General features: G+C 39.4%; 1 protein-coding gene across 5 annotated transcripts in view; it reads right to left on the bottom strand.

Moving 5' to 3' along the window:
• NSUN6 (NOP2/Sun RNA methyltransferase 6) overlaps positions 1 to 26270 on the bottom strand; it is a gene marked incomplete at its 5' end in the record, with an annotated part of 67564 nt that extends 41294 nt beyond the window's left edge. The window contains 5 exons of one of the 5 annotated variants that reach the window (XM_079700826.1): positions 9431 to 9584; positions 10356 to 10465; positions 19036 to 19115; positions 23569 to 23748; positions 26196 to 26270. In XM_079700826.1, the coding sequence (XP_079556952.1) occupies positions 9431 to 9584; positions 10356 to 10465; positions 19036 to 19115; positions 23569 to 23748; positions 26196 to 26270 (599 nt within the window). Of the gene's footprint in view, positions 1 to 9430; positions 9585 to 10355; positions 10466 to 19035; positions 19116 to 22323; positions 22425 to 23568; positions 23749 to 26195 lie in introns of all 5 variants that reach the window. The other 4 variants (XM_079700827.1, XM_079700828.1, XM_079700829.1 and 1 more) reach the window with 4 other exon arrangements.
• Between the last annotated feature and the right edge of the window lie 854 nt (positions 26271 to 27124).

Here is a 27124-nt window from a genome sequence, read left to right as displayed (position 1 = left end):
TGACAAGTCATGTTGAGAGGTCTTGGACCACTGCTTTTCCCCTATGTGAGTCAATACACAGTGCTGCTGTTTGTATATATTTTGTGTGTGTGTGTATTTGCTAATTTTTATTAATTCTAGTTTTTCATTAAATAAGTTTGACTTTCTTTTCTGTAAAAACAAAAACAAAAACAAAAACTGATGAGTTCACTTACGGTCACCAGTTTACTATGAAGGATACAACTGGGGAAACAGCCAAACAGAAGGGATGCATCGGGCAAGGCGTGAGGGAGGGCATGGATACACCACCCTCCCAGCACCTAGATGTGTTCACCAACCTGGAAGCTGTCCAAGCCCCTCGTTCAGTGGCTTTTAGGGAGGTTCCGTTACATGGGCATGACTGATTAAATCACGGGCACTGGTGGCTAGCTCAGTCTCCAGGCCCTCTCTCTTCCCCGGAGGTCTGGGATGAGGCACAAGGGCCACCCTCTGATCACGTGCTTGGCTGCTCCGGCCAGCAGCCCCGTCCTGAAGCTGCCGGGCGGGGGTACAGAAGCACTCTTACCACTCCTGAGATTCCAAGGGCTTTGGGAGCTGTGTGCCAGCAACCCGGGACACAGACCAAATTATTTATGTATTTCTTATTATGCCACAGCAGAGTAAGTTTATGCTGACCCTTCACAGTGAAGTAATTTCTGCAGGCATTTGCGGGCCGTCACTGCAGCGGGTCTGACCACCAAGGTTAACTCCTTTCTTCTTCTTCCCACGCCTTTTACCCTCACCCATCTGTGCAACACTTGGTATCTCCAGATCTGCACCTTTAATCAGAGTTAAGCCTCGTCCTTGCTCCAGTCAGGATCAAATCAAACCACTTCTTAGTTAAATAGTTCTTGCCCCTGAGCAGAAAATACACAAAAGAAACTTACGAAATGTCACTGCCTCACGTTCAAAAGTCAGTCCTTTGTTGAGACAACTGGGGCACTTACCTTGATCAACACCTTGCCCCCGGCGCCAGCATCTAGACCCACTACTGAATGCCTTGAATCATCACTCAAGTGACTCTATCCTGCAGGGCTCCAGTCCTCTGCAAAATACTGAAACGAACACTTATACGCCTGCCTTCCTAACCCAGTTCCCACCAGTGCTTCAAGTTCTGGTTCCCTTTGCACTATCTCCCTCTGACCACGCCTACCAGCACAAGAGTGTCCATCTGTACAGTATTTAATTTAAAGTAACATGACAAAATAATTTAAGCCAGTTATTGTTCAGGTATGGGCTGACATGTTTCCTTTAAAACTATTTCTGTACCATATATCTCCACATAATAATGTGAAATATAACACCTCATAGGACGAACAATCTGTTAGTAAACTAATCTGAGTCTACTAATGATTCAACTCAGCTGGCATTCAAGAAACCAAAGGGCACAAATTCACTGACTGACTGTACAAATGTACTGTTAACAGAGTTGGTCCTAAGTTTGAAAAGAATATAAATAATAAACAGTGTCTAGATGCCACATTTTTTTGCTGTGGAAGCAGGCTTTTTCTCACATAGGCAGAGAAAGAAATCATAATGGCCTACCTGAATGCTGAGTTTAAAAATCAACAGTTTCTTGGTTTCCTAACAAGATGGAGAAGCAGTAGGACCGGAGCTCATCTTCTCTCATGAAAACACCAAAATCACAACTAACTGCTGAACAACCATCAACCAAAAAGGGCCAGAACCTACCAATAAACATATACTACTTCCAAAGATAAAGAAGAAGCCACAGCGAGACAGCAGGAGGGGCACGTTCATGATACAATCAAATCCCGTACCCGCTGGGTGGGTGACACAGAAAATGGAAAATAATTATATCACAGAGGTTCTCCCACAGGAGTGAGAGTTCTGAACCCCATGTCAGGCTCCCCAGTCTGGGGGTCTGGCATCAAGAGAAGGACAGGCCAGAGCATTTGGCTTTGAAGGCCAGTGGGGCTTGATCACAGCAACTCCACAGGACTGAGGGAAACAGAAACGCCACTCTTGGAGGGCGCACACAAGGTCTCATGCACACAGGGACCCAAGGGAAAAAGAGGTGACTTCATAGGAGCCTGGGCCGGACCTACCTGCTGGTCTTGGAGGGTCTTCTGGGGAGGGAGGGGACACCTGTGGCTCACTGTGGGGACAAGGACACTGGTGGCAGAGGTACTGGGGAGCACTCATTGGCATGAGCTGTCCTGGAGGCCACCATTTTGAAGCCAAGACCTGACCCCACCCAACAACCCTTAGGATATAGTACTGGGATTCCTCAGGCCAAAAAACAAACAGGGTGGGAATACAGCCCCACCCATCTGCAGACAGACTGTTTAAAGTCTTCCTGAGTCCACAGCCACCTCTAAACACAACACTTGACATGCCCTACCCACCAGAGGGACAACACCCAGCTCCACCCACCAGTGGGCAGCCACCAGTCCCTCCCACCAGGAAGCCTGCACAAGCCTCTTAGACCAGCTGCACCCACAAGGTGGCACACACCAAGAGGAACTACAATCCTGCAGCCTGTGGGACTGCAAACACAGAGAGTTACACACAAAATGAGACGGCAGACGAATATGTTCTAGACAAAGGAATGAGATAAAACACCAGAAGAACAAGTAAGTGAAGTGGAGACTGGAAAAGAATTCATAGTAGTGACAGTAAAGATGATACAAGATCTCAGAAAAAGAATGGTGGCACAGATCAAGAAGATACAAGAAATGTTTAAGAAAGAGCCAAGAGATTTAAACAGAATTGAACAATGAGGAAGAAGAACGGATAAGTGAGCTGGAAGACAGAATGGTGTAAAGCACTGCCGTGGAACAGAAAAAAGAATGTTTCAGAGACCTCTGGGACAACATTAAAAACACCAACATTCACATTATAGGGGCCGCAGAAGGAGAAGAGAGAAAGAAAGGACCTGAGAAAATGTTTGAAGAGATAATACCTGAAACTTTCCCTAACATGGGAAAGAAAACAGTCACCCAAGTCCAGGAAGTGCAGAGTCCCATACAGGATAAACCCAAGGAGGAACATGCCAAGACACATATTAATCAAACTGCCAAAAATTAAAGGCAGAGAAAATATTAAAAGTAAAAAGGGAAAAGCAACAAATAAAATACAAGGGAATCTCCATAAGGTTATCAACTGATTTTTCAGGAGAAACTCTGCAGGCCAGAAGGGAGTGGCACAATATATTTAAAGTGATGAAAGGGAAAAACCTACAACCAAGACTACTCTACTCAGCAAGGCTCTCATTCAGGTTTGACAGACAATCGAAAGCTACGAGAATTCGGCACCACCAAACCAGCTTTACAACAAATGCTAAAGGAACTTCTCTATAGACGGAACAGAAAAAGCCACAACTAGAAACAAGAAAATTACTAATCGAAAAGCTCACCAGTAAAAGCAAACATAAAGGTAGGAAATCATCCACACATAAATATGATATCAAAACCAGCAATCGTGAGGAGAGTACAAATGCCGGATACCAGAAATGCACTGGAAATTAAGAGACCAGCAACTTAAAACAATCTTGTATATATATATATAAAAGTCATGGGAACTGCAAACCAAAAATCTACAATAGATACACACTCAAAAAAGAAAAAGCAATCCAAACACAACATTAAAGATGGTCATCAAATCACAAGAGAAAAGAACAAAACAAGGTAAGAAAAAAGACCTACAAAAACAAATCCAAAACAATTAACAAAATGGCAATAAGAACATACATATCGATAATTACCTTAAATGTAAGTAGATTAAAAGCTCCAATCAAAAGACACAGACTGGCTGAATGAATACAAAAACAAGACCCATACATATGCTGTCTACAAGAGAACCACTTCAGATCTAGGGATACATACAGACTGAATGTGAGGGGATGGAAAAAGGTATTCCATGCAAATGGAAATCAAAAGAAAGCTGGAGTAGTGATACTCATATCAAACAAAATAGACTTTAAAATAAAGACTGTTACAAGAGACAAAAAAAGGACACTACATAATGATCAAGGAATCAATCCAAGAAGAAGATATAACAACTGTAAATATATATTCACCCAACACTGGAGCACCACAATATATAAGGCAAATGCTAACAGCCATAATAGGAGAACTCGACAGTAACACAATAATAGTAGGGGACTTTAACACCCCACTTTCATCAACAGACAGATCATCCAGACAGAAAATCAATAAGGAAAAACAGGCCTTAAATGACACATTAAACCAGATGGACTTGATTATGTACAGAGCATTCCATCCGAAAGCAGCAGAATATACATTCTTTTCATGGGCACATGGAACAATCTCCAGGATTAATCACATGCTGGGCCATAAATCAAGCCTCAGTAAATTTAAGAAAATTGAAATCATATCAAGCATCTTTTCTGACCACAACGCTATGAGATTAGAAATAAATTACAAGAAAAAAAAACTGTAAAAACACAAACACATGGAGGCTAAACAATATGTTACTAAACAACCTAATGGATCACTGAAGAAATCAAAGAGAAAATCAAAAACTACCTAGAGACAAATGAAAACAAAAGCACAACGATCCAAAACCTATGGGACACATCAAAAGCAGGTCTAAGAGGGACAATCTTACCTCAGGAAACAAGAAAAATCTCAAATAAACAACCTAACCATATACCTAAAGCAACTAGAGAAAGAAGAAGAAAACCCAAAGTTAATAGAAGGAAAGAAACCAAAAAGATCAGAGCAGAAATAAATGAAATAGAGATGAAGAAAACAAAAGGAAAGATCAATGAAACTGAAAGCTGATTCTTTGAAAAGATAAACAAAATTAATAAACCTTCAGCCAGACTCATCAAGAAAAAGATGGAGAGGGCTCAAATCAATAAGATTAGAAATGACAAAGGAGAAGTTACAATGGACACTACAGAAATACAAAGGATCATAAGAGTCTACTACAAGCAACTATATGCCAATAAAACAGACAACCTAGAAGAAATGGACAAATTCCTATAAAGGTACAATCTCCCAGGACTGAACCAGGAAGAAATAGAAAATATGAACAGACCAATCACAAGCACTGAAACTGAAACTGTGATTTAAAAACTTCCAACAAACAAAAGGCCAGGACCAGATGGCTTCACAGGCAAAGTCTATCAAACATTTTCATAAGAGTTAACACTTATCCTTCTGAAACTCTTCCAAAAAACTGCAGAGGAAGGAACACTCCCAAGTTCATTCTGCAAGGCCACCGTCACCGTGATACTAAAACCAGACAAAGATACCACAAAAAAAAGAAAATTACAGGCCAATTATCACTAATGAACATAAATGCAAAAAACCCTGAACAAAATACTAGCAAACCAAATCCAACAATACATGAAAAGGATCATAAACCATGATCAAGTGGGATTTATCATAGGGATGCAAGGATTTTTCAATATCCACAAATCAATTAGTGTGACACACCACATTAACAAATTGAAGAATAAAAACCATATGATCTCAATAGATGCAGAAAAAGCTTTTGACAAAATTTACGATAACCCATTTATGATAAAAACTCTCCAGAAAGTGGGCATAGAGGGAACCTACCTCAGCATAATAAAGGCCACATATGACAAACCCACAGCTAACACATTCTCAGTGGTGAAAAGCTGAAAGCATTTCCTCTAAGATCAGGAATAAGACAAGGATGTCCACTCTCACCACTTTTATTCAACACAGTTTTGGAGGTCCTGGCCACAGCAATCAGAGAAGAATGAATGAATAAATGAATAAATAAATAAATAAATAAATGGAATCCAAAATAAACAAATAAATGGAATCCAAATTGGAAAAGAACTAGTAAAACTGTCACTGTTTGCAGATGACGTGATACTATACATAGAAAATCCTAAAGATGCCACCAGAAAAATACCAGAGCTCATCAAGGAATTCGGTAAAGTTGCAGGATATAAAATTCATATGCAAAAATCTCTTGCATTCCTATACACTAACAACAAAAGATCAGAAAGAGAAATTAACAAAACAATCCCATTTACCCTTGCAACAAAACGAATAAAATATCTAGGGATAAACCTACCTAAGGAGGCAAAAGACCTGTACTCTGAAAACTATAAGACATTGATGAAAGAAACTGAAGATGACACAAACAGATAGAAAGATATACCATGCTCTTGGGTTGGAATAATCAATACTGTCAAAATGACTATACTACCCAAGGCAATCTACAGATTCAATGCAATCCCTATCAAATTACCAATGGCATTTTTCACAGAACCAGAACAATAAATTTTAAAATTTATGTGGAAACACAAAAGACCCCAAATAGCCAAAGCAATCCTGAAAAAGGAAAACGGATCTGAAAGAATCAGACACCCTCACTTCAGACTATAGTACAAAGCTACAGTCATCAAAGCTATACGATACTGGCACAAAGACAGACTTGTAGATCAAAGGAACAGGACAAAAAGCCCAGAAATAAACCCAAGCACCTATGGTCAATTATTCTATGACAAAGGAGGCAAGACAATACAATCGAGAAAATACAGTCTCTTCAATAAGTGGTGCTGGGAATACTGGACAGCTACATGTAAAGGAATGAAATTAGAACATTTTTTAACACCATATACTAAAATAAACTCAAAATGGATTAAAGACCTAAATGTAAGACCTGATACTATAAAACTCTTAGAGGAAAACATAGGAAGGACATAAATCACATAAATCACATAAATCACAGCAATATCTTTGTGGATCCACCTCCTAGAGTAATGAAAATAAAAATAAAAATAAACAAATGGGACCTAATGAAACTTCAAAGCTTTTGCACAGCAAAGGAAACCATAAACAAAATGAAAAGATAACCCACAAAATGGGAGAAAATATTTGCAAATGATGCAACAGACAAGGGATTAATCTCCAAAATATACAAACAGCTCATGCAGCTCTATATCAAAAACACAAACAACCCATTCAAAAAATGGGAAGATCTAAACAGACATTTCTCCAAAGATGACATACCAATGGCCATGAAAAGAAGCTCAACATCATTAATTATTAGAGAAATCAAAACTACAATGAGGTATCACCTCACACCGGTCAGAATGGCCATCATCAAAAAGTCTACAAACAATAACTGCTGGAGAGGGTGTGGTGAAAAGGGAACCCACTTGCACTGTTGGTGGGAATGTAAATTGGTGCAACCACTATGGAGAACAGTATGGAGGTTCCTTAAAAAACTAAAAATAGAGCCACCATATGATCCAGCAATCCTACTCCTGGGCATATATCTGGAGGAACTCATTCTTCAAAAAGGTACATTCAGCCCAATATTCATTGCAGCACTATTTACAATAGCCAAGGCATGGAAGCAACCTAAGTGTCCACTGACAGATGAATGGATAAAGAAGATGTGGCACATATATACAATGGAATATTACTCAGCCATTAAAAATGATATAATGACATTTACAGCAACATTGATGGACCTAGAAATTATCATACTAAGTGAAGTATGTCAGACAGAGAAAGACAAATTTCATATATCACTTATATGTGGAATCTAAAAAAATTATACAAATGAACTTATTTACAAAACAGAAACAGACTCACAGACTTAGAGAATGCCCTACGATTACCAGAGGGGAAAGGTGTGGGGGGAGGGAAAGATTGGAAGGTTGGGATTACCATGCACCCATCACTATGTCTAAAACGGATAACCAACAAGGACCTACTGCATGCATAGCACAGGGGACTCCGCTCAATACTCTGTAATAACCTACACGGGAAGAAAGTCTGGAAAAGAACAGATATGTGTGTATGTATAACTGAATCACTTTGCTGTCACCTGAAACTACCTCAACATTGTAAATCAACTGTACTCCAATAAAAAATAAAAAATTTTTTTAAACTCAACAGTTTCTTAAAAGATGGCTGCCTCCTACTCCCACCAACAAAGAAAAGAGTACTCAGAAATCTGTGGACCCAGTTACTGGAACCACCACGTCAAATAAGAGGATAAAGCAAGTACCACTAATAACTAACCAGAGGAAGCAGTCAAGCTATTAACTCCCCATTACAGACCCAAAGGTTAACACAGCAGATGTGTGCATAATCTTCAGAAGGCACTCCAAGGAGAAGATAGTATTTGTTCTTGGCCATTTGGAAACTACTGCTATCTCTAAGTGGAGAAAATAGCCTATTTCTTTAGAAGAATTAATTTCAACTATAAATCCAAATGGCTTAATATAAAAAACTGTCCCAGCAATCAGGGATGTGGCTCTGTCCTAGCAGGATAAATTCACAGCTTTCAACTATAAACTAGAAATCCAAATTGCTTTAATATAAAAAACTGTCCCAGGAATCAGGGATGTGGCTCTATCCGAGCAGGATAAATTCACAGCTTTCAGCATGTTTCCATCAGCTGTCAACTTTGGAGTAACAGAGCTGTCCACAGGATTCCTAAAACAGCCTGAAAACACTAAGCGAAATAAGACACAAATGAACCTACCTACAAAATAGAAACAGACTCATAGACATGGAGAACAGACTTGTGGTTGCCAAGGGGGAGGGGATTGGGGAGGGATGGAGTGGGAGTTTGGGGTTAGCAGATGTGAGCTATTACATACAGAATGGATAAACAACAAGGTCCTACTGTAGAGCACAGGGAACCATATTCAACATCCTGTGATGAACCATAATGGAAAAGAATATAAAAAAGAATGTATATGTGTAACTGAGTCACTTTGTTGTACAACAGAAATTAACACACTATAAATCAACTATACTTCAATTTTTAAAAATTATAAGAAACTAGATTGTCCACCGATTTAATTTGTTCAGCACCTGTAGCAACTGGAGATGATTTTAACATAACTTGGATTTTAATTCGGTGTAAGTCCGAAAATTAATTTTTGACCACAAGCATTCATGTGAGTACTGGCTTTCTGGTAAATTTTTTAGTTAAATATTTTTTTTTCTTTTTAATATTAAAACCATAAGCTTTTCTCTTCACACAGACTGTTAAAAAAAGATCTGGAGAGGTGGTCTAATTCATCCTTTATCAAGATAAGTAATGTTTTCCAAAGATACAAAACTTTTCAACTTAATATACAATAGGCTCCTTAATCTGAGCATTTACTCTTTTACCTAAAAGGATATTTTCCCCTCAAAAATAGCAATATGGGTTAAAGTATTTTCCAGTTGAATTTATACTAAAAAAAAAAAATCATTCATATAATGCAACTAGATATATATATATATATTTTAAGGTCGGTGAAGTATATTTCTATTAATAGAAAACAGAGTTAAGGCAGCCACATCTATATCTGGACTAAAAAGCCCTTTGATCATTAAAGTTTTCTAGATATATTTTTTACGTTGTTTTTCATTTTCTTTGAACCACAGAAAGGGTGCTTATTTCCCCCAAATGGCATCTGCTGACATACTTCAGTTCAGGGAGCCTGCTGAAGATCTCTTTGCGGCTTAGTTCAGAAATCCCATTTCCAAGAAATATTTTTGTTCCATCAAATTCTTTGGCTCCTTTCTTACATTTGCCTTTAATATCAGAGTACACGGAAACAACATCTCCACCTTTCATAACTAGAGAAAGAAGAAAATCATATCATACTGATCTATCTGTACTTTGGCAGAACAGTGAAAATTCTTTAAGCCTTTAAGTCTTCAAGCTTTAAGACTGGGGACGCCTAGGGGCATCAGTAGTGGGCATGAAGCAGACTAACCAGTCTCACTGTAACCCCTAATAGAAAATGTAACTTTTTACTTTCAAACGTTTGCCAACAATAAATCAAATTGATGTTTTTTTCTCCCTAGGAAAACAAAGATACAGAACAGTCTTCAAAACATCTGACCTCAGCTGGAAGTCTTTAGCTGAGCAGAAAAGGAAGGATATCTTCTATTTAAATTATTTTTCCCAAACCTAACATTCCCTAAAAAGAGTAAATTAAGAATACTAAGATTCATCCCAATATTTAAGATTCTACGCTCCGAATGTTCCCCTCACAAATGACAGGACAGCAGCCTGAGGTTTTAGGGCAACAGAATAAAGAATACAAAACAAAATTTCACTGACATCTTACGCTCTATTGATCAGTCTTGATCCTCTAAACATCATCACACACGTCCTCAAAGGGGATAAAAGAAATGGGCACAAAACCCATATACGGATGCCTAACTTATTAGCCCTTATGAGATATATCCCTCAACTGGCTATACTAAATGCAAAACTTGGAAAATATCTTTATTAAAGTAAATCCGATATATATCTGAGTGCTGATTTAATAAATTTTCCATTTGATGATACACATAAATTTTAGTGGCAGTTCCACAGAGAAACCTAAACATTATACTCACATTTTGAGGCTGACATGATTCCTGGAACATAGACGTGGGCTCCTCGTAAGACTGCATTGCCACACTGGGCTCCAACAATAACTTCACAGGGCTGTTGTTTTATATTATTCCTAGGGATGCAAGATGAGAGAAAGTGAACAGTGATACACCTCCAACGCCTATCAACCTTTTCAGTGGTTCAATCTGAACCCTAAGTAAATAACCTCTTTGGTCTTCACCGTCCCATGGGAATGCCACTAATGAATAAATGAGAAAAAGCTGAAAAAAGATCAGTACAGAAGAAATAGGTTTTTTTTTTTAATTTCAAAGAAGATGGACACTTAAGAAAAAGAAAATGGAAAGAGGATCCTACTGCAAGATAGTAAGGGGCACCAAAAACTGCTTCCTCAAATGCAACAATCTAGTGAATATGACAAAAAAGCAGCCGACCCACAGATACAGAGACCAAAGTAGTGGCACCAGTGCGGGGAGGGAGGTGGGGAAGGGCGAGAAAGGAGCAGGGGATTAATAGGTACAAACTATTAGGTACAAAATGAGCTACAAGGATCTATTATATGATACAGCAAATATAGCCAATATGTTTTTCTTTACTGAAGTATAGTTGATTTACAATGTTGAGTTAGTTTCAGGTGTACAGCAAAGTGATTCAGTTTTATATAGATAGATATAGAGATACAGATATTTCTTTTTCAGATGCTTTTCCCATATAGGTTATTACAAGATATTGAATATAGTTCACTATGCTACACAGTAGGTCCTGTTGTTACCTATTTTATTTTATTTTATTATTTTTTATTTTTATTTTTATTTTTTTGCGGTACGCGGGCCTCTCACTGTTGTGGCTTCTCCCGTTGCGGAGCGCAGGCTCCGGACGCGCAGGCTCAGCGGCCATGGCTCACGGGCCCAGCCGCTCCACGGCATGTGGGATCTTCCCGGACCGGGGCATGAACCCGTGTCCCCTGCATCGGCAGGCGGACTCTCAACCACTGCGCCACCAGGGAAGCCCGTTACCTATGTTCTATACAGTCGTGTGCCTCTGTTCACCCCAAACTCCTGACTTAACCCTCACCCACCCCCATTCCCCTGTGGTAACCATGAATGTGTTTCCTATGTCTCTAAGCCTAGTTCCATTTTGTAAATAAATTCATGTGTATCATGGTTTTTTAGATCCCACATGTAAGTGGTACCGTATGATATTTGTCTTTCTCTTTCTCACTTACTTCACTTAGTATGATCATCTCTAGGTCCATCCATGTTGCTACAAATGGCATTCTTTCAGCAAAATAGCCAATGGTATAGCCAATATTTTATAACTATAAATGGAGCATAACCTTTAAAAATTGTGAATCACTATACTGTACACCTATAACTTATATTATACATCAGCTATACCTCAAAATTTAAAAATAATTAGGCAGGACTGAGGTCACAGGAAATGACACACAGGGTAGAACAGGAAAAGGGACCCCTTGGGGCCCAGCCTGGTATCTGCCATCACCCGCTCTGATGCGTTTCATGTTAGAATGGACATGATCAAGTGTTTCTATTCTAATCACCCAATGAAGCTTCATGTGGATTAAAATCACAACCCCCAAAGGAAAAAAAGAAAAACTGCTTCATCATTTAACAAGCATTACTGTTTCATAACAGCATTAGGAGAGAAGAGAAATAAAGTCCCTGCCTTCAAAGACTAAAACAAACAACATACGAGGAATTCAAAAATATTTCTAAAGTCGTAGATTGGTGCACAGTAAGTTATTAATATTTTAAACTAGACAAAGGTAAGTCTTCTTTACTTCCTTTGCTATCCAGCATTTTTGAGTGTTCTCCAAATTCTCACCTCCCATCCATTCCTCAAATCACTGAAGCCTGGGTCTCACTTCCAACACTCAGAGCGGCCTTTTTCAAAGGTCAGGGGTGCCTATGTGATTACCCTAAACAAGTATCTTAAGCACTGCATGTCTGATGGGCTTCCCTGGTTGGCAACATTTCACATGTGCTGTCATAACTCCTCGCTGGGGGAATTAAGTGTGTTTTCTTCCCATGATCTCCAAATGATCAAACCTCAGTAAACTTCTCAGCTTTATCCTTTCCTTCTGGGAGGCTGGAATTTGGGTACATACCAGGCAGGAGGTACCCACACAACCTGCCCTGAGTGAAAATCCTGGATGCCGTGTCTCATTAGACCTTCCCTGGCTGGTGACATCTCACATACAAGTTGTCAAGCTTGTTTACTGAGGGAGTTAAGTGCACCCTGTATGACTCCACTGGAAAAAGACCCTACAGCTTGCAAATCATTTTCCCTAGACCTCATCCCATGCACCTTTTATTTTGTTGATTTTCCTTCAGATTTTTCACTGATTAAATCATAGTCACGCATACAATTATATGCTGAGTCCTCTGAGTCCTCCTAGGGAATCACAGAGCCAGGGAGTGGTCTTGGGGATCCCTCAACACAAGAAGTAATTGTATAAAAATGTAAGATAGCATATGCAAGTGTCAAGGTGTACGTCAGCTTCACTGAAATTTTAGCAAGGAGATGTAAAAGTTGACATAGGGCCATAAAAAATACTAAAAGCTTGATTTTTATTGACCTGTTTCTAAATAAAGGAGTGAAGCAACATTAAAGATGATTTTCCAATTGAACAGTAATAAAGATTGGAGGAAAAATAGTAAGAAGGTACTTAATTGCACACAGCCAAAAATAAAAATAAATAGTAAAATAAACATTAAAAAAATACTCTTCTGTCGATGTAGAAAACAAACTTATGGTCATGGGTGGAGAGGAACGATAAATCGGGAGATTGGGATTGACATATACACACGACTATATATAAAACAGATAACTAATAAGGACCTACTGTATACACAGGGAACTCTACTCAATACTCTGTAATGACCTGTATGGGAATAGAATCTAAAAAAGAGTGGATATATGTACATGTATACCTGATTCACTTTGCTGTACAGCAGAAACTAACACAACGTTGTAAATCAACTATACTCCAATAAAAATTTTTTTAAAAAAATACTCTTGTATTGGGAGTGGGGGGGAATGAATTAGGAGTTTGGGATTAACATATACACAAAACAGACAACCAGCAAGGGCCTACTGTATAGCACAGGTAACTATACTCAATATTTTGTAACAGCTTATAAGGGAAAAGAATCTGAAAAGGAATATTTAACTGAGTCACTCTGCTGTATACCTGAAACTAACAACACACTGTAAATCAACTATAATTTGATAAAAAAATAAAAAATAAAAAATACTCTTGTATGAAGAGAAGCCTGGCATTCCATTTTCTCTAAGTTTTTCAATAAAGTTGACACTGATACCATCAAAATCAGCATTACAACCTTATGTTCAATCTAATTACCAGTGATAAAACCTTCCTAACATTAAAATATATTTCATCAGTAAATTAAATAGCATGTTAACTAAAATGAGGGAACCTGAATTTTATGGTGAGAAATTACTTTTTAAATTGTTTACTGCCTATAAATAGTTTAACCTATGTTATGATATCTTAAATAATTGGATGATGTTGAGCTTCTAGTAAAAGATTAGTCAAAGAGTAAAAGTATAGATATATTCCTTTTTCTAAAGCCCACAGAAATGGGGAAAGAAAAACCTGAAAGAAAATTCCATTTGCAAGAAAACTAAGAAACAGCTATTACCCAAATGATTAAGAATAATTAGCTAACACAGTAAAATTTGGATCAAACCTAGTTCCTCAACAGGGTATGAATACTTCTGCAAAGGAAAGGCTTCTGGGTGCCTAAACAAATATTTACTGCTTAGATCCAGGACCAGAGGGTCAGAGAGAAAAAAGGAGAATCTGGGAATGTCTTGTCAGTGTCCTGTTCCCTGCAGATAAAGATGAAAGAGGATCTGGACTGGCAAAATTGGCACAAGCAGACAATCTGTGTTTTCTGTAACAAAACTGGACAAACTGCCTAGAAGTAGCTAAGGGAAAGCGCAACCAACTCTGTCACTCCTCCCCTGAGTTCACTAAGCATAAACAAAAATTAAAGCCCCCAACAAAAAAGCTGAGCTGGACCCCCTCACAGAGAGCCTTAGGCTTCTTCAGCTCAGCTCACCAGGACTAGAGTTGTGCCACTAGGAAAGACCTGGTGAAAGTATTTCTGAAAGACACATCTGATGAGTTGTCTAGGTATACACTTGACCCGAAGTGCAAACTAGGTGAATCTATGTGAAAGTTCTCATTCAAGGATTCATTCAAACTGGGAACTATGTGTAGATACAGATGGCCCTGTCTACCCTCAGGTTCTGCATCCATGGATTCAACCAACCGCAGATGGAAAAAAAATTCTTTTTTAATTCCAGAAAATTCCTAAAAGCAAAACTTGAATTTGCTGTGCACTGGCAACTACTTACATAGTATTAAGTATTGTAAGTAATCTAGAAATGATTTAAAGCATACTGAAGGATGTGCATGAGTTATATGCAAACACTACACCATTTTATATGAGACTTGAGCATCTGTGATTATTGGTATGTTGGGGGGCAGTGGGGTATCCTGGAACCAATCTCCCACGGATACCGAGGGACGTCCATAGTACTAAACAAAGTTGTAATAAACAAAAGGCAGTACAAAATGTACAGACCAAAAAAGGGCAGAATTTCAAATAACCTCTCTGTAGTTTCAAAGAAACTAAAAAGAACCTTTAAAAAGGGATATAATAACAACAACAAGATTAAAAAAAATAAAGAACAAAAGTGAACTAGCCAAGCTCAGCAAGTAAAGGATAGTAAATCTTCTGAAATTAAAGAGTTAATGTAACAGGCTTGCGACAGCTCTTCTTAGAAAGGCCTGCTTGGAAGGTTGGCCCTCGGCCAGCATCTGGAAACTTGACTGGCAAACAGTTCCCAGCACTGATATAAAACCGCCTCTTAGAAGACTGAATTACTGTTCCTAAACTGTTCGTCCAAGCTGTGTGGTCATGCTGAACACCTGCTTTCCTTCTGGGAGCCGGGAATTTCACTACCTGCCAGGCAGAGGGCGCCCAGATGATCAGCACCCAACTAAAACCTTGGGTGCTGGGCCTCTAATGGGCTCCTCTCATAGACAATGATTCTATACATGTCACAACTGACTGCTGGAAGGATGAAGCCTGTCCTGGTAGCTCCATGGGGAGAGACTCCTGAAAGCTCGCGCCTGGTTTCCTCCAGACTTTACCCCGCATGCCTTTTCCCTCTGCTGATTCTGCTTTTGTACCCCTTTCGTGTAATAAATCCCCGCCATGTGCCTGACTAGATGCTGAGTCCTGTGAGTCCTTCCAGCCCGTTACAAGACCCTGGGCTGTCTGGGGGTGTCCCAACACAGGGAGCATCTGTACTGGAAAACCAACATATAGAGTACCAGTGTCCTCCTAACAGAGAGGGCAGAAATATGTAAGAGAAATATATTCAAAGAACTACCAGAAGACTTGTAATTTAAAAATTACATTGCATTTCAATGAAAACTAAGGAGAATAATAAATTATTATTATAAATATTAATAACAATTATTATTATATTATTATTATTATAAGGTATATCCCAGTGAAGTTTCTAAAGTCCAGTGCCTAAGAATCCCATAGATCTCCAAGGGAAAAATCAAGATTCTGTTGTAAGGGGGAAAATATCTTTTGGCCTGAGACTTCTTCACAGCAACACGTGAGGCCATAAGATTGTAGAAGCAGTGTCTACAAAGGGCTGAGGGAAATAACATGTGACTTGAAATGACTATAACCAGCCTATAAGTTGTTGTTTAAATATAAAGGCAACAAGCAATTCTCAAGCGAGAAAGGAAACAGAGCGTACAAGAGACATACTTGGGGGGAGGGGAGGAGGTGCTGGAGACCTGCTAAATGATGCTATTCGATCAACCAAGAGATCAATTAAGATAAAGAAGTCAGAAATAAACTGCCAGTAGGGCTACAAGCAAGCACTGCATTCATCTGAATTATGCTTGTAGAACAAAAATGTTACAAGGCTTTACATTGTTAAAAAACTAACAGTAAATAAAAATTGGTTGGTGGAGGTTTTAGGGCAAATTCAAGCATAAGAATTTCTTCAATTTTCATAGTGGAAAGTCAAAAGATACCTAATAAAAGTGATGATGAGTTTAAAAGACAAAAAAGAGCCGAACTGCTCCTTTTAGAAATGAAAGGTAGGTATATGAATCCACAATCCTCAAAGATTTCTTAGTGCTTTCCTGTAGTAACTCACCGTTTGTGTTTTATAGTTCACTAATGCTTTAACTTTTTTTTAACTTTTTATTCACTTTCGGCTGCGTTTTTGGTCTTCGTTGCTGCACGCGGGCTTTCTTTAGTTGGAGTGAATGGGAGATACTCTTTGTTGCAGTGCTCGGGCTTCTCTTGTTGTGGCGCATGGGATCTAGGGGCATGGGCTTCAGTAGCTGTGGCGCACGGGCTTAGCTGCTCTGCGGCATGTGGGATCTTCCCAGACCAGGTCTCAAACCCATGTCCCCTGCACTGGCAGGCGGATTCTTAACCACTATGCCACCAGGGAAGTCCCCACTAATGTTTTAGTGAGTAGTTTAGCTCACTACAAAGAACAGATGAAAGGATTATTACATAGCCAGTAAAAAGAATAAAATAGTGTAGTGTTATATAGGATTATGGAAAACTGTGGAGTCCACAGTACATTCTGAAATGAATCACAGGTCTCAAAAGACCTGTGACTGTGATCAACTGTAGTAACTAATTGGCTTAAAACTAGGAGATGAAAGAAATCAGAACAGTGGTTTCCTGGTAGGGGGGAAGAATGCAGAGAATTTTCTGGGTGATGGAAATGGTGTATATCTTGATGGGGGTGAGTCTTGACTACACAGTTGTATGAATTTACCAAAACTCAGCAAATAGTACACTTAATTAAGATCTCTGCATTTCACTAATGCAAATTCCCCCTTAACAAAGAGCTAGAAGAAGGAGTTTACAAAATCGGGACTTGCCTGGTGGTCCAGTGGTAAAGAATCCACCTTCCAACGCAGGGGACGCAGTTTCAATCCCTGGTTGGGGAATTAAGATCCCACGTGCCACAGGAGAGCCTGCGTGCTGCAAACTACAAAGCCCACACACAACTACAGAGAAGCCCCCGCGCTGCAACGAAAGATCCTGCAAGCCTCAACGAAGATCCCGCGTGCCGCAACTAAGACCCAACACAGCCAAAAAAAAAAAAAAGGGAGTTTACAAAATCAATTTTTTTAATTGCAGAAGTAATATGTGCTTATGGTAAAAATAAATAAATAAATAAGACAAATGTTACAAGTGAAAATCTCCTCTTACCCAGTTTCTCCTAATCCAACTTCCTCAGAGTTAATCCCTGTCAACCGTTGGGTATGTTATACCCTCCAGACTTTTTTCCCATATATAAATAAATATTTATAAATCTGTAGTTGTGTGTGTTTTTTAATTGCAAAAGAAATGTGATTTCTTACATTCCTACACAGAGCAACATGCTTTTGGTATCTAATTTATCGAGGGACTTCCCTGGTGGCTCAGTGGTTAAGAATCCGCCTGCCAATGCAGGGGACACGGGTTTGAGCCCTGGTCCGGGAAGATCCCACATGCCGCGGAGCAACTAAGCCCGTGTGCCACAACTATTGAGCCTGTGCTCTAGAGCTCGCGAGCCACAACTACTGAAGCCTGCACGCCTAGAGCCCAAGCTCTGCAACAAGAGAAGCCACCACAATGAGAAGCCCGTGCCCAAAACGAAGAGTAGCCCCCACTCGCCGCAACTAGAGAAAGCCACGTGCAGCAACTAAGACCCAACAACGAAGACCCAATGCAGCCCCCCCCAAAAAATAAATTTATAATTTATCGAGAACATCACCTTTTATTTGTACATATAATTCTGCCACATTAAAGGCCATATAAAAAAAATAATAAAGGCCATATAATGTTCCACTGCGTGGATAAACCAAAAACCACTGCTCTAGTATTGACCACTAAATTACTTTAAAGCTTTAACAAAATGAGCATTTTTATGTTTATTATAAGTCTTAGGGGTATTAAGAAATTTTTTATCACAATTAGGGATTTTCAATACAACTCCCATTATAATATGAAAGCCTATTTTTTCAATTTTTAAACACATCCCTTCCAAACACATAGTATCTGTTCTACTCAGAGAACAAACACAGTAATTAAACATAACTGTGAATTAATAAAATTTTACAAACATATCAATTATTAAAGTAGGAAACGTTGCTTTGTATTTTTGTTGTAGCTCAGAAAAGTTTTAATTGAGCAGTGGAATCAAGATATACAAGTAAACGTAAAAGTAATTTTCTTACAGAATGGAAAAAAATCAATCACTGCACAGCAGAAACTAACACAACATTGTAAAGCAATTATACTCCAATAAAGATGTTTAAAAAGAAAACGTGATATAACACAGAAAAAAAAATCAATCACTGCACTAAATGCAACTACAATGCATTACTCTCAAGGTATCTGGGCCCATTCCTAGTGTTCTTTTGTAATATTTTCCATGAAAGACTATAGAGTCAGTATTTATCAACTTTGTGAATTCCTACCTAAATAAAATGGCTAATAATGGAGAAACTTAGTACTGTCACTAAACAGTAAAGAACCGGTGACATTTTTATTTAGAAGAATACAATTTGAAAATGAAAGAGTTACAAACCTAGGTCCAATAACAGGAATAAGTAAGACATCCTGAAGGTCTGGATGTTGAAGAATAGGAAAACTTAATCCATTAAACTGCTGTTAAAAATAAACACATAGGATTACAAAGCAATCAATATATTGGTTAAATTTCAAATTACAGAGCTTTTCAGTGTCATTACCTAGCAGAGCACGGTAATGAGCTTGATTTAGGGTATTTTCACTTTATTCCACAGGATACTATAAAAAATCAAAGACTTCAAAACAACGTTTTCTCTATAATTTGATTCTCAAGTATCTTGACTTCTTTACAAGTAAAAGGCTCAATTTTGCTTACTGTTTTTGACTTTGTAAACATGAACCATGTTGACCTTACGTGACTTACTCTGAAAACACGTATCCAATATAGAATTGCATGAATAGGACATTAAAGACTGAGATTATTAAATGCTATTTATTATGTATTATCAACACTGGATGCCATGTCGGTTGGATGATGCTTCCTGGCAAAGGCTCAGGATTTTCAGTATCCTCTACCATACTTGGCCTTCAGACTGGAAATAAGTGCAGGGCCAGTGGCATAGGTGCTGGGGCCAACTCCCAGTCTCATGGGAGCCAACTCTGTGCAGCTCTTCCCAACTCCATGGTCACGCTGGTAGCTTGAAATCGACCAGAGTGGGAGCATTTACACCCCAAAACTCAGCAAACACCACACACCAGCATTATTTTTCCAGAAAGTGGGTTGTGCAGTATGTACCAGCACACCACAGTTGCAGGCAGAAGAGTGGACTGGACAGCAAGGACTGGGTACCCTATCAGAGGGCAACACGCAAATACTGGAGAACAAGTCTCTGCCATGTAGGCTAGGGATTATCAACTCATTCATTTTCACATAATACACCAAAGAGCAGTGACCATAATAGATACTTGCATTGCCTTGTAATATCCATACACTACCTACAGAAAACTTCCAAAATCAACCTATTGCTAAGTTGATAAGAGAAAAAAAATTCTTCAGATTTTAGAGATCTAACTCTATTTCTACCAAGTCAACAGCTCGCTTCTTCCAGGCAAAGGCTACTGTGAACTAACTATATCCAACAGAATAGTAAGAAATCTTAAGGGCAAACTCATTCAAACAAACCTCTCTCCCCCTTTTTTTTTCCCTCTCTCCCTCGTGTTCTCTCATTGTTTGATAACTTACAGCATCCGGACTATGGATCCTTCCAAGGAGAAGAGAATGAATTTTGCCATTTGTTTTTGTTTTGCTTTGGAAGTACTATTTCTTTATACTATAGAAATAGTCTACATAGAGATCAATCCTCCTCAGGCCAAGGTTTTCCTCCTCTCCCTTTTTATCAGATATTAAAATGACACAGAAATAAAACTTTTATAAAACCACACATCTGTAACTTCCATAAAACACCACAAACTTTTTTTTAAACCAAGCATATCACCTGCTTGTCTTTCTGTTTGTTTCTACCTCATGCCCTTTTTAAAACAGCCTTAGTGAGGTTAATTTACATACCATAAAATGTACCCATTTTAAATGCACAATTCAGTGATTTTTAGTAAATTTACAGAATTGTGTGACCATCACTAGAATCCAATTTTAGATCCTGTCCATCAACACGATGATTCCTCATGCTCATCTGCAGCCAATCCCTGTTCCCAGCTCCAACCCCAGGCAACCACTAACCTACTTTCTTTCTCTAGATATCTGCCTTTTCGAGACATCTCATATAAACAGGATCATACAATGCAGACTGTCTTGTGTGTGGCTTCTTTCACTCACTCTAGTGATTTTGAGGTTCACCCAAGTGGTAGCATGTATGAGTTCACCACTTTCATTGCTGTACTGTTCCCCTGTGTGAACATACCACGTTTTGTTTTTCTATTCACCAGTCGATGGACATTTGGATAGCTTCTCCCTTTTGGTTATTATGAACAATGCTGCTATTAATGTTCATGCCCAAGCCTTTGCATGGACGTATGTTTTCATGTCTCTTGGGTAGACACCTAGGAGTGGAACTGCTGGGTTGTACAGTAAATTTATGTTTAACTTTTTAAGAGACCACCGAACTGTTTTCCAAAGAAGCCAAACCACTTGACTTTCCCACCTGCAACGTATAAAGGTTCGTTTCTCCACACCCTTCACCAGTCAAATGAAATTTTAAATGATTAAATTTCAATATGGGACACAGAGATATTTGGAGACAAAGTACCCACTCATATACCATTCAGGATATGTCTTTAGGACACACACGAGCTTGGGACATGGCAAAATAAAGGAGATGTACAATCTAAAACCTCCTGCGAATCTCCTTTCCTGCTGCAAACAGGCACTGCTCAAACCACCAGATACTTATCTAGTGCCCATGACCCAATCTCCTCAGTCTTATCTTAACCTTCAAGGAAAGGGACTCAAAAGCCCGGAGTGATTTCATCTGCCTGCTCTTAGATACAACCCCTGAGATCTTCTATTCCCATCAGAGTGGGATCCTAGATTATCTAAGCTCTAGGAATAATTTGCTAGAAAAGAAAACAATCTGGATCTGCCTGAGTTATGGACGCCTTACGGGCCTCAGAACAGTTTCCTTCATACTGAAAACCTACATGCATGACTACATAAAAGTAATAATCTTAGTTGCTTTGAGGAACTGCTTATATTTTATGCCTAATGCCATTACTCTCAATAAAATTACCACTCTTATTAAAAATCAGATTAACCTTTCTCCAAGTCTTATTTAAAATTATTATACTGAGTTTTGCTCTCATACAGCCAGAAATCGTAGCTGGTTCTTCTTATAACCTGGTCACCTCCTCACAACTGGAAGTTCATAGAACTGTTCTTAAAGAGAGTATGATAAACATTCCATAAATGTAATGAGATTAAAGACAAAAAATAAATGAATCAAACAACAAGGTCCTATTTGTACAGCACGGGGAACTACATTCAATATCCTGTAATAAACTATAATGGAAAAGAATATGAAAAAGAATATTTACATGCATAACTGAGTCACTTTGCTGTACAGCAGAAATTAACACAACCTTGTAAATCAACTATACATCAATAAAATTTTTAAAAAAGAATCAATACCAGTGAAAATTCTCTGAAATTTTCTGTAAGTTATATCGAGTAAACTGATAAACACAGCCTGTGATATACAAATGCAAGTCTTTTAAGCACGCTTACCTCTTCCTTTTCATTTAGGCAGTTATTACGTAGAAATAGGTCTGCTGACACCCATCATGGTTATTTGTTAAAAGAGATTTAATAACTACAAAATACAACTCGAAGTACCCCCTCCAAGCACCTGTTTTCCTCCATCTTACATTTCTTTGGAGGCAAGTTTCAGTGCACAGTGTATGAAACACAAAATGCACAGCTTTGGGGTTTTCTTTCTGGTTTAAAAGACTTAATACAGTTTTCAAAGGTTACCTTTCATTTACAGTTACTACAAAATATTGGCTGTATTTCCCATGTTGTACAACACATCCGTGAGCCTGTCCTACACCCAACAGTTTGTCCCTCCCACTCCCACCCCTATACTGACCCTCCCCCCCCGCCACTGGTAACCACTTGTTTGTTCTCTATATCTGTGAATCTGCTTCTTTTTTGTTATATTCACTACTTAGTTGTATTTTTTAGATTCCACACATAAGTGATATCATCCAGTATTTGTCTTTCACTATCTGACTTATTTCACTTATAAAATGTACAGCTTTTGAAAGCAAAGAAGACAACATAAACAAGAAAATTCCAATATTATTTTTCTGCTTGGAACTTTAAAAATGCCATTTTATAGGGCTTCGCTGGTGGCGCAGTGTTTGAGAGTCTGCCTGCCGATGCAGGGGACACGGGTTCGTGCCCCGGTCCGGGAAGATCCCACATGCTGTGGAGCGGCTGGGCCCGTGAGCCATGGCCGCTGAGCCTGCGCGTCCAGAGCCTGTGCTCCGCAACGGGAGAGGCCACAACAGTGAGAGGCCCGTGTACCGCAAAAAAAAAAAAAAAAAAAAAGCCACTTTATAATACTGTTTTCACTTACAGAAAATGAGTATTATGCCAAAACTATTTTATTGGTTGAACAAAAAAAAATTTGTGTTGTTTTATCTTTAAAATATATCTTTACATTATTTTCCTCCTTTTATTATATTTAATTAAATTATATTAAAATAAAAAATATAATCCTACAAGTAATCAGTAGGCACCTCCTTACCTCTGGGCTCACCTTGGCTACGTCATCTGCCCTCATGGTCATTATATGCTGCTTATTACAATATCACAGACTTTTAGGGTTAGAATGGACCGCTTATGTATTTTAGTGACGAAGCAATGGAGGCCCAGAGGGGTCGAGTGACCTATCCAGTCACTAAATTAATTCAGAATCAGAAGTACTAGGTTCAAGTTCTAGCATGAGCACTCACTACGTAACCTTGAACAACATGCGTGATCCTCAATTTCCTTATGTGTAAACTTGTAATAGTATATCGTTCACATATTAGTGAGGAGTGACATGACACAGACTGTAGAAATCTAACTCTGTACATAATGACAAAAATGTGCACGAACCTTCTGAAGCTCATCAAATAACAGACTTTTCACATGTTGTACTGAGGCTAGATGCGTGTTTACTCTGACAGTAGTGAATGATGGAGGGTGGGACAACTTCTGTAACAGAGTTTCAAACTTCCTTTCTGCTTCTTCTTTACCTAAAGCAGATACAACCTGAAAAGAAGAACAGAACAAGTTAATGTTTCAGTTTCATTATACAAATTAAAAACATTAAGCAGGATATATGTCTATACATTTGTTCCAACTAATGAAACACCATTCGGCAATTATTCGGTTCCATTTCACTTCTCTGCATTGTTTATGTGTTAATAACACTAAGGGAATCGCGATATTTCATAGGGTTATGCTAATAAACGCCTAGTGAAACACCAGACAAAAAGGGCTTAGAAAACGCTGCCTTGGGCTTCCCTGGTGGTGCAGTGGCTAAGAATCTGCCTGCCAATGCAGGGGACACGGGTTCAAGCCCTGGTCTGTAAAGATCCCACGTGCCGCGGAGCAACTAGGCCAGTGCGCCACAACTACTGAGCCTGCGCTCTAGAGCCCGTGTGCCACAACTACTGAGCCCGTGAGCCACAACTACTGAGCCCGTGAGCCACAACTACTGAAGCCCGCGCGCCTAGAGCCCGTGCTCCGCAACGAGAGAAGCCACCGCAATGAGAAGCCTGCGCACCGCAGCAAAGAGCAGCCCCAGCTCGCGGCAACTAGAGAAAGCCTGCACGCAGCAACAAAGACCCAACACAGCCAGAAATAAAATAAATAATTAAAAAAATTTTTTTTTTAAACTGCCTCACTTCAAAGCATTATTAACATTTTTAACATATCTGCTACATTTATTCATATAAATTCAGGATTTCATTCTAGTTATTTCTAAAAACATTAACTGTTACATCACTTCTGTAGAATTAGTTCCTAGCTAACCTCGTATCCCAGAGCAAATTGGTTAGTAACGTTTTAAAACACCAATACCTGAAGAGTAAGTAACACTGATACCATCACCCAAAGAGCCCCCATAACATCAGCTTCTTAATATGGTATTATTAAATGTAACAAATAGATATTGTCCAAAAAAAAGACAGGTAGCAAGATACCTGTCAGAAATAAAGTTATAAAGACTCAAATGACCAAGTTTCCTTGTAATTAACTAAAGCTTTTGAGACACGTATTTCCCCATTTTTTGTTATCTTTGACTACACCCTGCCTCACAGAATCTTCATAAACCACTTGCCAGCCTAATAATCCACTAGCCTAAAAATATTAGTATTCTCTCAAGGTTTGTTTTTTTTTTTTAACTGAATATTCCATTACCTTTGATACTTTTTACAAAGGGATGGTTTTTCTTTTTGTAAAATCGTATAGAGTTAGTGGGTTTGAGGCAGAAGTGGTGTCAAAGACAGACATTTGAGTCTTCTTTAATAAAACAATGTTAACCATTTAAAAAGCTGCTGGGGAAAAAAACTGCTGACTGCCTCTATTTCTCTTAATACGCTCCTTATAAGTTCTTTGAAATCAAGAAGGTATTTTCTCCTTCCGTACTGTCTTGCCCCTTAACATAACCTCTGGAAATAAAATGCAGAAATCAAACCTAGAAGTCGTGGCTTCACCAACATCTTTGAAAACGAGTAGTATTTATGCGGCTTCACTTCGAATAGAAAACCAAAGATTTGGAAAATACAAAATTGCCTACAGGCGGGATGGTAAGGTGGAGAGAGCACAGGCTTGGCAATCAAAGACAATCAACATTCACTGAGGACTTCTGGGCTCGGCACTGCCAGCAGCACACAGAAGGAACATTTGTGGAGAACCTAATAGGCGGCAAAACGATGCCAGGTGCTTGCACTTACGATTAATACGTTAAAACAACAACCTTGACATTTTAGCACTGTTAACCGTCCTCAAATTTCACAGAAAAGGAAAGCAAGGTTAAGGGATGTGAAGTAACTGACTCAAAGCACTGGGATGCAAACCAGGGGCTTGGGGCCCCAAATCCATTCCTTTTCCCATTGGACCTGAGTTCTTTACCTTCACATTTCAGCAGTTACATGACAGCGGTGTCAATTTGATTCAGTAACGTCGCTCTTTGGACCCTCAGTTCTCTCACCTATAAAAAATGGGGAGGAAATCTCTACCAAAAAAAGACTGCGCAGATTAAGATGTAAAGGTCTGCAGTTCATCTAGCACAACTGGTGGCATTTAAGAAGCACTCACTGAACGACAGTAAACCTTCCACCTGAGTGCCAGGGCAGGCGCTCTAAGAGTACAGGCGTTTCTTCTCTACAGAACTTAAATTCTCCGAGACGGGGATCTTGTCTTGCTCACCCTTGTAGTCCTTTCAGTGCATTCCTGCCGCCACACAACCGCTTTTTCCCCCTCCCTCCTTTCCCATTCCTAAATGTTAAAACATACACCCCATACACCTCTTAGCTCGGAAAGCATTCATTAAATACCTGCAGAAAGATATTAGCATATTTTACATTCGGAAAGACGAATACTAAGAAACAACGGCTGTACACATTTGATTGCATTTTAGATTATTTTTCTATTTCTCTAGAGCGTGTATTTGAATTTTTGCAAACAGCATCTAACGTGTTTATCTGACCTACCTCCTTATTCATAAAGCCCGCTTTCAGATAGTTTTCAACCTCAAGTCTCAACGATATTTTAGGGAAAATAGACATTTTCCTATCGCTTAGTTCTCCTCCTCCACGAGAAATGCTGGGAACCGGTGGTTTTCCTCTCTCCTAATTACACGGAGCGTCTGGGCAATGAATACCACCCACAACGTGCCGGGACCACCAATGCCCGGGAAGAGCGCGCTGCTCACGCCGAGGTAAAATGGGAAACGCGGAGGAACTTCCACGCCTTCTGGAGCTTGGCCAGTTTGCAGCGGCTTCCTCTCCTCCCAGGTCCTTCTTTAGCGACGCCCACGGAAATCACTGCGAGGCAACGCCACTCACATTGCAGAGAGAAAAACAAAACAAAACAAAACCGTGAGGAGTGAAGCCGCCGTGAACCGGGCAGAGATGTGGAAACCAGGATGTGATCACCACGGCCTAAAGTCCAGTCCCTCGGCCCCAATTTCTCGGCAGAAAACCGCTTCCGGCACGCGTCACTTCCTGCAATGCGGCCCACCCCTCCTTCCCCTGCCCTCCAATCCGCAGTCGCAGATTGCCTCTACGTCACGTCTCCGGAGTTTCCCAGCTCCGCCCGCGGCGCATCCACGTGCAGCGGGCCTGGGCGGGCGCTTTAAGGGGATGGAGGCGGAGCTGCCTCCGGGACTTGCAAACAGATCCAGCTGTCGGGCGGAGCTGGTTGTCAATTGGGGAGGGTTGAGTCGTGCTAGCCTGAATAAGGTGAGGAGTCAATCAGTTACCTGCTAGGTGACCTCCAAAGAAAGGAATGAAACCAGAATTTATTTGGGCCTATTATCCACCCTTTGATTTTCTGAAATTACCTTCCCTCTCTTAGGCTTGCTGGTCTGACTTCGGTTGTGAATAAACAACATTATTCACATTTTTAAAAGCTGGGTTAA

This window comes from Hyperoodon ampullatus (assembly GCF_949752795.1).
Source record: "Hyperoodon ampullatus genome assembly, chromosome: 3".
NCBI classification, from domain to species: Eukaryota; Metazoa; Chordata; class Mammalia; order Artiodactyla; family Ziphiidae; genus Hyperoodon; species Hyperoodon ampullatus.
Note: the sequence above shows the minus strand (reverse complement) of the source record. Positions and strands in the feature narration are given on the sequence as shown.